At 33.0% G+C, this 13,147-nt stretch overlaps 1 protein-coding gene across 5 annotated transcripts in view; it reads right to left on the bottom strand.

Annotated features, from left to right (window-relative positions):
• Positions 1-13,147, bottom strand: part of Stag2 (stromal antigen 2) — a 123,016-nt gene that overhangs the window by 13,736 nt on the left and 96,133 nt on the right. For all 5 annotated transcript variants that reach the window (XM_047535540.1, XM_047535545.1, XM_047535541.1 and 2 more), the window contains exons 24-29: positions 12,669-12,843; positions 9,699-9,838; positions 9,394-9,495; positions 6,038-6,186; positions 4,331-4,459; positions 1,214-1,437 (exon numbers count right to left, since the gene is read on the bottom strand). In XM_047535540.1, coding sequence (XP_047391496.1) covers positions 1,214-1,437; positions 4,331-4,459; positions 6,038-6,186; positions 9,394-9,495; positions 9,699-9,838; positions 12,669-12,843 — 919 coding nt within the window. The remainder of the gene's footprint in view (positions 1-1,213; positions 1,438-4,330; positions 4,460-6,037; positions 6,187-9,393; positions 9,496-9,698; positions 9,839-12,668; positions 12,844-13,147) is intronic.

The raw sequence follows: 13,147 nt of genomic DNA, 5'->3' as shown, positions 1-13,147 counted from the left end.
TCTATTAAAAAAAAAAAAAACTTTTTATAAATAATCATTCCTATTTAGTTGATGGGAAAGACCAACAGTGATGTTGGGACTATATAACCAAGTCTGAAACTATTCAAGTTATAAGGCTATGATTGGACAAACGATACTAAAACTAACCATAAGACAATCAAGTTTTTCATACTATATGCCTGATGATAAATGGTGACTGATAAATTATGCAGCAATTAAAAAAATATGATCTCCAATTTCTTTGATATTCTCCTCACTAAGAGTATTATATCCCTGTCCCTATAATTGTTTGGCCAAGAGAATATAGTATAAGTCATATTATGCCAGTTTCTGAGCCTTGGCCTTTAAAACCAGAAGCTTCCATTTCCTCTCTCTTACAATACTTAAGCTCTTAGACGCAAATAACATGCTAACATGGAGAAGTTTTTACACATGCTCTGGCACAGTCCAGCTGAGTTTAGATATGTAGGCAAATGTGACTCCATATGATTCTTGCCACCAGTCATTGAGTCTTCCAAGCTGAGGTACCAAGTATTACAATGCTTGCTATATCCTAAGTTTTGAGGTAATTTATTACTCAGTAAATGTTAACTGCCACAAATTTTTACATGTATACTAATTTGGTTAAAGCTTCCAGTGAAAAGGAAAATATTCCTAAGACCCATACCAAATCAACACTGGAATGCCAGGAGTGCAAGATCATGTAACATCATAATGCATTCCTATCTTTAAGGACAGATAGTACTTTAAATTTCCATCAACTTCTTCACAATTAATGACATCTTCATAGAGATCCAGAGATTGTTACCTCTCTCAATCTGTTATTCCACTTAAAATTACATGATCTGATCTCTTCACTTAGTAATAACTAACACTATAATATTGAGTCTATTTCCCTATACACAGAATATAGCACAGTGATTGAAAAGCAGGCACTCTGGAATCAAATTAGCTGACTATTACAACATATCTGTGTGACGTTGGGAAGGTTACCTAATCTGTTAGTTTTTTCATTTGAAAAATGAGGATATACCTGAAAACTGTCAGAACTGAGTTTATATATGTAAAATACTTAACATATTCACATGCAACTGATACACTGTGCAAGCTATTGTTGAATAACACATATCGAATGAAAAATAAGGTGAATCCTAATAACAATTCTGTTGGTGAAGAGTAGGGGAAATATAAAGAGAATAAACTATATCCTTACTGAGTGAAAGTTGCATGCCCTCGACTACTTTCCGTTTTCCTGTGGATGGTTTTGACTTTTTACTCCGCACAGTTGACCCCCGACTGCTGATTCCACTAATGACAGACATGGTGTCATCGTCACCACCAGCTAGCAAAGAATTTCGGTAAGACATCAGTGGAAGCCACACATCTTCTCTTCGGAGTGACATCTGAAATGTCATGAACTTTTCCAAGTAAACATACCTTTAAAAAAAAGTAGAAACTGTTAATTTTGATACATAAAACTGCTAGTTCTAACAACCCTTGGTTGTCGGAGCACTGCACATATTACTCAATCTCAGCCTCATGACTATCACTTTGAATGAAACAGAGCATTTTAGCTCTACATTTGTTGAGTATGTCCCATGCACAGGTGATAAGTATAGATGAGTCACATTCAATTCCTATATACAAAAAAAAAAGCTTCATGCTGATGGAAATCATAAATCTACCCTGGGGAACAAGTGTCATAAGGATTTTTTATCATTTTCAATTAAAATACAACCAATATTCATGTGACTACTAAGTGCTCGGCATGTTTCTCTCAGGTTTCTTAACTATCCTTTAATTCTGTAAGGGAAACATTCTCTCCATTTAACAGATGAGGAAAAAAGGATTAAAAAATGAGAAGGACTTTTGTATCCATAGTCGTAAAAATGATTGAGCAGCTGGGTGTGATGGTGTACACCTGTAATCCCAATAGCTTGGGAGGATGAGACAGGAGAATTACAAGTTCAAAGCCAGCCTTAGCTCTTAGAGAGCAATACCCTGTCTCAAAATAAAAAATAAAAAAGGGCTGGGGACTTGGCTCAGTGGTTAAACACTCCTGGGTTCAATCCCTGGCACCCCTTCAAACAATGAGTGAGCAGCATAACTATGATTCAGGTCCCAGGTTCTGACAATAAGAGTTCAGTTAGGCTATCTTCTACTTAGAATAAAAGAAAACAGTTATTTACCAACTAACTGTAAGGTGCAATTCCAACATCTGTTGTCATTACAATGACCTATGACTATCAATTCAGACTTATCAGCACAAAAGACATGAATTACAAAATACTGCTTGTGATAACTATTCAATACATCCTTTTAGTTACGATACACTTCAGTCATGCAGAGTAGTACAGTACTCCTTAGTGCAGTCTGTGAACCAGTCTGAGAACTAGTACCAGTTCATAACAACACACTGAGTTGGAGCCAAAACATACTCACTGAGAGATTTAAACCTCTGTAAACAACACATACCTTAAAAGAACATTATAGATTAGTCCAAACTGAAGCTATTTCTATTTCTCTTCCTCTCGGCCCCAGGGGTTCCACTAATTTGAAATTTGCTATTTATCATCTCCATGCATACATTTTGTATTTGTGATATATGGTTGATATAGCAGCATAGCAGTTTTATACTTTTCTATCTGTGCTCAACATGTTTTTTTAAAAGCTATCCATTTTGAACACTGTATGGTATTGCATCATCTATCAATTGATCCATCTTGTACTTGATGAGTTTTTAAGTTTTGAATTTTTCCCTATTCAAACAATCCAGAAGTCAACATTCTTTTACAGATCTCCTTTGTACATGTTATAAGTTTTTGTAGGACATCTCCCTATGAATGAAATCACTGGATAATGCTTGCAAGGTAGGGAAAATCCCAAACATTACTAGGCATCACCAAAGAGCTCCAAAAAGTGGTTTTATGTCAATTTACCCTGTCACCAACAATATATAAAAGGTTCTATTGCTCTAAATCCTTGGTGATATTTTAACACTACCAGACTTCTTAATTTTTGTTAACCTGCTTACATGAAAAAATGATATTTCATTGCTTAATTTCTATTTCTCTGACTGACAGGGTCTATGCAATTCTTTTTTAAACAGACAGGATCTTGCTAGGTTAAAGGATGTCCCTGAACTGCTGGATTCAAGCAATTCTCCTGCCTGAGACTCCCAAATAGCTGGAACACAAGCACATACCACCACAGCTAGTCTATGCAAGTTTAAAAACAGGTTAACACATCTTCTGTATAGTTTTTTTTTAGGTGTAGATGGACACAATACCTTTATTTATTTTTATGTGGTGCTAAGGATCAAACCCAGTGCCTCACACATGCTAGGCAAGCATTCTACCACTGAGCTACAACCCCAGCTCCAATGTATTTTTAAATAGGGATAAATTTACACACAATAAAATGCATAGAAAATAAAGAGTACACTTGGATCTCTTTTATAACTAACTCACACACTTAATAAGATTCAGAACATTCTCAGAAAGTACTTTAGTATCACTTCCCCTTTAATAAATCCAATCCTATAAGTAACTACTATAGTACTTATAATACTATAAGTATTTATAATACTTATAATACTATAAGTACTTATAATACTGTAAGTACTATATCATGATATTATCACATATTATTGTGATATTGTGATATCATGATAGAGGTTAAGTTTTGGCAACTTTAAAATTTGCAGGGAATCTATAGTTTTAAATGTAAAATACTAGTGGGTTTTCAGAAGAAAACACTATAAGGTATTACGTTCTTCTGCCATTTCATACATCAAAAACAAGGGAAGGGTAGTTAGAAATATTTTGAGAATTTAAATCCACTTTTTGGTCTCTCTTGTATGTCACCCCTTTTGGAGACTAAATCACACAAGTGCCCTGTTTAAATGGTCTGTTGAGGATAGAAACTGTAGATAAAGTAAAATGATAAAACAGGGATTTCCACTTTGCAGTGTAGTCACGGATAAAGTTACATACTGACTAAGATGTTCCTGATGGATTCTCAATATTACTGCCTTTTTAAACGTTCCTTCCTTAGTTGGGCTATGACAAGAATGGAAGTAAGAATACATAAAACATTCAAGTTATACCTCAAAACCATAACTACACTGGAAGGGGAACTCAAAATATTAAAAGAGAATTATGCAAAGAATATATTTATAATCCTTGAATTATAAAACTGGTAATGTATAAAGTTTTTGTACAATATAATCCTACAAATATGTGTATAGAAAGCAGAGAAATCACGTGTAATAATTACTCTTAAGAATTCCAAAATGAAATCAAATGGGACATTTCTAGCAAATACATACACTGTTCTTTTGTCTTGTCGAAGTAGTTTAGAAGAAAATTCACTCAAAATATCAAGAAATGCCAAATTTAAAGGTGGATGGCTCTCCCCTTGTGGATTAGGCTCTTTAAAAGCAAATTCTATGCCATCTCTGCAAAGAAAAAAATTGAAATAAATATTTAAGAAACTATAATACAAAAATTAAGTGAACTTAGGAAATGCCACTCTATACTTTCTACTACCAAGATATTTCCTTTCTCATCATTTTATTTGAGGTATAGAAGATATGGTGGCTGTAAGTGTGAGAATGAGAAAGGATCTTTACATTTTATGTCACTCTTCACTTTCTTTAGAATTACATACTCACACACCAGTTAGCCTTCAGTTAAATGCATATGGCTTGGTACATTGACATTCTTTACTCAAGTATTCCTTATCACAGAAAATAGCCCAAATTCGATCACATAATGATCAAAAAATTATCTCCATTTCTCAAGATCTAAAGCAGGTCTACTCTAACACATAGAACAAAAATAATGATTAATGACAATTTGTAGTGATTCATTTAAGAGTAGTGTTTTAAAATTAAACTCTAATCAGGGACCATTTTAACTATATTCATGTGGTAACAAATACCTCTATTAATCTAGACAAAAAAACCCATCATTATACTCTTATCGAAAATGTAGAGGGTGGGCTGGGGAGATAGCTCAGTCGGTAGAGTGCTTGCCTTGCAAGCACAAAGCCCTGGGTTCGATCCCCAGCACCGCAAAAATAAATAAATAAATAAAAATTTAAAAAAAGAAAATGTAGAGGGTAAAAAACCCTGGCAGAACTAAGGAAGAAAGAAGGAAGGTTATTACATAACAAAATCATGTATTACTTTTCAATTACTACACATGTAGTAATTATTACTTTAAAATAACCACCAATGTATTAAAAGGCACAAAAATGAATGAGGGTTTTAGAACAAAGTAAAAAGAGAGTAAATTAAAGTTGGGCAAGGTATGGGTAAAATAAAAAAGAACAGGGAATTTTTTGCAGGAAAACATTTAAGACTTTTTAAACTAAGTATGCAATAGGAATTAAGTAAGAGACAGACACAAAACAGGGAACATTCAATGAAATAGACAAACCTCTTTCCCAAAGGCAATATTATTTATGCCACAGTTAAGGGATAATGGAATTTAATATATAAATGTTGGTTATGTTAAAGTTTTAAAATTTACCCACACCTAAAAATGTTTAACTGATCACTAAATTGCAAGCCAAATATAAAATCAGATGATTTACAATTTTTATAACGGTGAGAAAATATGGAGGCAAAAGATTATGGCTCAAAACAAGGGAAAAGGTCATTACAAAACAGAAAACAGAACTAGAAAGATAAAACTGGAAACCCCAACCTCAAAAATTTATCTGGCAAAGAGATTGTGACAAAAACTAATAAAAGAGATTTTGTAATGTCTGATAAATATATGCTTCTTTGCTTCTCATAATTTGTAAAGCTGTTGTTTAACATGAAACTGACTTTCTTATAAGGGAATTTTAGTCCCTACTAAGTTGAGATAAGATAGCACTACAACTGGTTTTTAAATGAAGATACAATATGGATTTATAAACTAATAATAAAATATATTTAACATTAGCTATTCCAAATGAAAGGTCTAGATGCAAAAGAAGTTTTATGATAAAAAAAAGAGCACTGAATAAAATGTTGGGAGATTACTTGTGTAGCATGGCAATGGCTTCTCTTGTTTTCAATTGATCAAGTCCAAAAGTTAAAGCAAAACGTCGAGCAAGTTCTTTTATGCCACTAAATGTTGAAGATGATCTATCAAAATTATAGCCATTTTCCTGTATCATTTCATTAAAAAGCTGAAAGAAAGAAAGCATGTTAAAGTTTTTTTGAAAAGTATGCATTAACATATTTTAAAATGTAATATTTTCTATTCAAAAATATAGGTGTTCTATAAATGAGGTACCATATTTAATTCTAAAACATGAATTTCTGAAAACATGTAACAATTAGCCAGGCATGGGTGGTATATGACTGTAATCCCAGTGACTCAGGAGGCTGATACAGGAGGATTAACGTTTGCCTCAGCAATTTAGCAAGACCCTGTCTCAGAATAAAAAATAAGAGGTCTGGGGATGTAGCTCAGTGATAAAGCACCCCTGGGTTAAATCCCCAGCAAATAACCCCCCAAATAAACAACATGTAACAATTGACCAAAATTGGAGCACTTCATGTTTCTAAACTAGTGGTCAGCATTGATGTCAGAACTTTTTAGTTTTGTCAGAATGCTATTCTGCTAGTATTAATTAGGAATTAATAGCTATGAAAACATAAAGAAAACACACTAAATTATTAGGCAGTTTTGTTCTTTTGTTACTCTTTCTTCCCCCCAAGTGCTGGAGATTAAACCCAGAGCCTCATAAATGCTAGACTGTTATTAACATATTATTAAATTATATAGTAAGTGATAAATCTTCACATCAAGAACTTTCATCATGAAGTGGCAAAAGCATTGGAATTGAAGTCCTTTGACAAAGCAATTCTAATTAGGGGACTTTATTCAAAAGAAGTAATATTTATGTGCAATACCATGTAGAAAAATGTTTGTTTTAGCTGGGTACAGTGATGCATGCCTGTAATACCACCAAATGGAGAAGATGAGACAGGAGGATCCAAGTTCAAGGTCAGCTTTGGCAACTTGGCAAGACCTTGTTTCAATAAAAAATAAAAAGGGCTGGGGATGTAGCTCAATGGTTAAAACAAAACAAAAAACCAAAACTCCCAGTACCAAGAAAAAAGAGTCTGTTTTCGGGCTATTTATAGTGATAAAAATTGTAAAAGACTTCAACATGAAACAGAAAGAAATTTTTTGGTTAAATTATGGTCCACATATAAAATGAAATATTACAGTTATTAAAAATGCTGAAGAAATCTAGGTATGAAAATGAAAACAGTATGTCAAAGAAGAATTAATACTGTGTTCACTAAAACATCATTCACAATAGCCAAGATATAGAATCAATCTAAGTGTCAACTGATACATGAATAAAGAAAATATGGTCCTTGTATACACATACAATAGAATATTACTGAGCCACAAAAAAGAAGGAAATTATATCTTTGCAAAAGCATGGGTGAGGACTGGGGTTGTGGCTCAGCAGTAGAGCACTTGCCTAGCACATGTGAGGATCAATCCTCAGCACCACATACAAATAAATAAAATAATGGTATTGTATGTCTACCTACAACTAAAAAAAAAATTTAAAAAAGACGTGGGTGAATCTGAAGGACATTCATTTCATTAAGGGAAATAAGCCAGGAACAGAGAGACAAATACCACATGATTTCACCTATACATACATAGCACCCAAACAAGATGAATTCATAGAAACAGTAGAATGATGGTTGCCAGGGGCTGAGGCAGTGGAACAGAGAGAATGTACAGATGTTGGTCAAAGCATACAAAGTTTCAATCAGACAGGATGAGTACACTTTGGAGATCAACTCCACTGCGTAGTGAGTATAGTTAATAAGATTTTATATGGGAGTGCAGCTCAGTAGTAGAGCATTTCCCTAGCACATGCAAGGTCTTTGTTTCAACTGCCAATGCCAAAACAAAAGTCTTGTATTCTTGAAAATAGCTAATAGTGGATTTTTTTTTTTTTGCACCAGGAATTGAACCCAGGGGTGCTTTACCCCTGAGTCACATTTCTGGCCCTTTTTTATTATGAGGCAGGATCTTGGAGTTGCTGAGGCTGGTTTTGAACTTTCAATTCTTCTGCCATAGTCCCTAGAGCCGCTGGGATTACAGGTGCGTGCCACCATGCCCAGCTCTCATTAAATGTTCTTAATACAAAAAAGTATGCAAAGTAAAGCATACATTAGCTAGCTAGATTTAATCATTTTACTGTTTATGTAACAAAACCTCACATAGTGGGTCATAACTATACACACAATTTTTTGTCAATTATACCTTAATAAAGTTGGCGGTGGGGGTAAGCCCCTAATGCCCCCCAAAAGTATATTTTCTAAAATTTCTACAGCAAGCAGCTATTATTTTTTAGGGAAAAAGTTATTTTTATTGGTATACTATATTTATGCAAAATAGTGGGACTCATTATTCCATATTGGTACATGCGCATGAACATAATTTGATCAGTCTCATTCCCTAGTACCTTCCCTTCTCCTCCTTACCTCTGATCTGCTTGTCTGCTCTACTGATCTCCCTTACATTATTTATTTACATACACATATACACACAGACACAAATAATCGAGATTCACTGTGGTATATTCACACATGAACATATGGTAACTTTGCAGAAAAAAGCTATTTAAAGGCAATCTTTAAAGCCTTTCAAGCTTTACTAATTTTTACAAAGAATATTTAGATTTGAAAATGGCTACATTTCTAAGGAGAAAATTTATCAAATTTAATTTGAGTATGTTTTATATGCAAACTTTATCTCTAAAGACATGTATACCAAGCAAATAATTTCACCTAATAAAGTGTGTCCCTGCCAGTGTCAAAACCAAAAGGATTGTTGTTTTGGTTATAAAATTCATACACGCTCACTAAAATAAGTTAGGAAATATATGAAGAAAAAAGTAAAATTCACTTGAAGTCTACCAAGCAAGTTGACAACTATAAACATTATGGCAATTACTTTTCCAAATAAGAGATATGTACAATTTAATAAAGATGCTGCTCTTCTAATTTTTTTTGTTTTATTCTTAAACTACATATTATGGAGATTTTTACATATTAATGAAAATATATTTACATTAATTCTAAATGCTACATAGTAGCCACTACATAAGTATAATATACATTTATTGATAAATTGCCTACCTTACCTATTTCTTCCATATCTTAGACAGTTTTGGGTTTTGCCAGTTGTGCCACAGTTGGAAAGCAAAAAATGATCTCTCAATTCTTCTCTACAAGTGAGGCTGAATATTTGGTTTCTACTTATGATCTGTCTATTGTATCCTTTGGCTGGTTTTAACTATAACCTTAATAAGTATTAATTATGTTAGCTAAAGCTGGTACACTTGATGTCTTACCTGCTGCAAACTGAGAATAAGAGTCTTTGCACACTGAATTTTGTCTATTTGCCTTGTTTTACTCATTGTTTCTTTGATGATATCTCCGTAATCATTATAATACTAGAAAAGAAATTTATACAAATTAGAGCTTTCTCTCTTAAGCTATGTAATGTAAGTATTCTTAAATAAACTTCTTTTACACTACAAAATAATTTTCAAAATTCAATGCAAGCATAAAAATTCAATTCAAGAATAAAACTCAAATGTCATCATTTCCTTTTAAGTGTTTGAAAACTATCTTGTCATCCATTTTTCAACTTTACCTTCATATACTGTTTGAAGATATCTGCAGCTGTATTCATCTCCACCACAGTATATACAATTAGCTTACAAAATGCTGCAAGTAAATTTCTCCTCTTGTGCAAAGCTTCAATTTTACTGGCTTCATCCTCCTGTTGACCATCTGGGGAAAAAGTTCCAAATATTATGCCATCTTGTATTTTATTTCAAGCATAGATTTTTAAAATTCATATTATATCTTCACCCTTCTATTGGAGAATTTAAAAAAGGAAAATACACTGAAATTAAAATTAAAAATTATAGCCACTCAACTTATTCCAAGAGTATATTTTTGTGACATCAAATAATAATCAGAAGGTTGTGAACATGGAATAAGAACAAATGAAATGAATCAGAAGAATACATGCTTAGTGAAGTCAGGCTAAGCTTGCCTAACATAAACTTCCCTAACAGAATGCTTTGTCAATGAGATCTGCATAATCAACATCTGTTAGTTAAGAATCCTTCATTCCTGAAGGCAACTGACATCAGAATTCTCTTTATGCTTCTAAGATCATCTCACCCCAACTCACTTGCAAATCTTACTTATGCAGTCTTCCTTTATATTTATTAAATATATTCAGTTGGACTCGCCTAGGAATATTCTGTCTTTTTAATATAATTTCACATGTTTCTGCTCTGGTCCATTATATAAGTACTTGACATTTAATTTTCAAAATGACAGACTTATTTCCAAATCCATAGTCAGGGGATACCCATGGCAGCCTCCTAGTACTGACTAAGAATGGCTTCTAATTACTTATGAAGTAAACAAGAAAAAGAAAAAACAAAACACTGTTTACATTTCGTATATTCCTAGTAAAATAAAGTTATAATGGGGTAACCCTTATTGTATGTAACCCCCTCTCATCCTGCAAGAGTTCCATCTCTTTTCTTTTCACTTGAATAAATCCTACTCTTTCATGCTCAAAAAAATAAGTAAATTAAATTAAAATGTATAGGTATGATAAACACCAAATCTAGGATAGTAATTATCTCTAGGGAAAGGGCTGAGTAATGCAATTGGGGAAGAGAGAGGAATGAGGGTGTCTTTAAACTGTAAATTATTTCTTTTTAAAAAATCTGAAACCAATACTTTGATAAAGACTGATGAATTGATGTGTACAAATATGTTAATATTTTATAATTTTCCAAAGGATTGGAAGGCATTTCATTTGAAAAGTGTAAACAGACAAAAAACAAGTCCAAGGAGTTAAGACTCTATGGGGAATCAATTCTAGGAAACTCCTAGAATATTCAGGAAAATTGGCAAATTTATTCTTATTCAATTTACAATGGTTTAAATGAAGCCAAGGTAGTCCCCAACTAACTAAAGGGTTACACACCAAAACTAATTTTGCATCAGATTTTATAATGTAACTATGCTTTCCCCTACAAGTTTAAAAGTCCTACTCATCTTTTCAGATGTTAGGTTCTCTCAAAGATGAAGACCAGTTAGAACTTCATTTATATGACCCATACTTTGTACATGCCTTCATTACTTATCAAATTGTAATATAACTATTTGTTTTTAAACTTCTTTTCCACTTGAATTTAATTTTTGGAGGAAAACACTTTTAAAATTTTTTTTATATCCATGCCAAATAGTATAGTGCCCACTAACCAATAATGTCTCTGTCAAATAAATATTAAGAACTGAAGTTTAACTAAACCAATGGCTGAGAGGGAAAGGAGAAAAACTGAAAGCATATAAACTTTACAACACAGACTTCTGACAACTATTTTGACTACTCTGGGCTTCTCAATTGTTTTTACTATGTGAGTACAAAACTCTGCATTGCCAAAAATAGGCTACAAGTCATGTCTAGAATTATATGTTTACTTAGACTGTGACATACAGTGATGTGTCAGTTTATGTATGAAGAGCAATGTGTTGATGTTTTATTTTCCTTCAAGTGAAACTTTAAATTAAAACAAACCCAGAAAGAATCTAGCAAATACTTGCTTTTCTACGACCTCATATTCAAGAAAAGCATCTGGTATGCAATTAGGGTGTGAAGAATAACTTAACACTAGGCAAATTTGATTTGATTATTGTCCTGTGAATATTCAGTACTGCCCCTGACTTCTACAAAGCAGTTTCTAACATTTTTTTTCAAGCATCCAGAGGTCACATAACACTCTCAAATTACAAAAACCTGTGTTATCCAAAGACATAACAAAAAGTAACTTAAATATTTCATTCTCCTCAAATTATAAGAGCACTGAACTTACCAATGAATGAGGTACGGGAGTAAATATAACTGTACCTATGATATGCTCAGATACTGTACTAGTACCTTTGCTCAGTTTTAATTAATCCTCATATTTCCATGAGGTAGCTACAAATTATAAACAGGTTTAAGGCAAGGGAGAAGCAGAGATCTGATTTGAAAGCCTATACTCTGCAATATGACGTTGTCTTTACAATATCACCAGAGAAGGAACACTACTGTTATAGAACATGTTTCATGTTTCAACCTGTTTTGTACCATTGTCCCATACGTGGAACACCTATAAAAACATAAACTGAGCAACAAATATAACATCTTTTTTTTTTGGTGTGGCGGGGGCAGTACTGGGGATTGAACCCAGGGGCTCTCTACCACTGAGCCTCATCCCCAGCCTTTTTCTTATATTTTGAGACAAGGTCTCACTAAATTGCTAAGGCTGACCTCGAACTTGTGATCCTCCTGCCTCAGTCTCCCAAGTCACTGGGATTACAGGCATGTGCCACCATGCCTGTTCAAATATACCACTTATGGTAATTTTGAAGTAATTATTACATTCACAAAATTCAAAACTTGAGAAAATTATTAAATTCCCAAATTTAAAACCTGAGATGTAGTGCATTAAGGGTAAAATGTATCATGGTGCAAGACAGTACATCATTGCTACTTAAATGTGATATATGGTAGAACACAGAATTAACAAAAAGATTGCAATAAAATTACCTGCACTATTATTATCATCATCCTGTTCAATGAAGACATGATCCAAAATAAAGCTGAGCAACTCAGACTGCAATGAAGAATCAGGGGTGTAAACTAATGGCTCTAACATATCACGCCCTCCTGACATAATCTGATGGCTGAAGATCATCAAAATATCACATAGAATAGTGAAGGCCTAGTAAAATAAAGGAAAGCATGTTATAATTTAAGGGCTTTTTAATCAACATTCACAAAAATCTTATATATTTAAAACCAAAATAAAATTTAACTATTTGAAACTCTTAAGGAAAAGCATTGTTTAGTATTTTCCTAAGAGATTGAAACTGTGAAGTTTAATTCTATAATACTGGCTATTAATCTTGCATAATGCTTTACTATCTAAAAAGTAATTTCACAAATATTGTACTTAAAAAATTTAGCAATATTAAGTGGTTTATACAAACTGTCAGAATGCAAAGAGTCAGGAATTAACCTAAGGT

Source organism: Sciurus carolinensis, chromosome X, assembly GCF_902686445.1.
Source record: "Sciurus carolinensis chromosome X, mSciCar1.2, whole genome shotgun sequence".
In the NCBI taxonomy this organism is placed as follows: Eukaryota; Metazoa; Chordata; class Mammalia; order Rodentia; family Sciuridae; genus Sciurus; species Sciurus carolinensis.
Note: the sequence above shows the minus strand (reverse complement) of the source record. Positions and strands in the feature narration are given on the sequence as shown.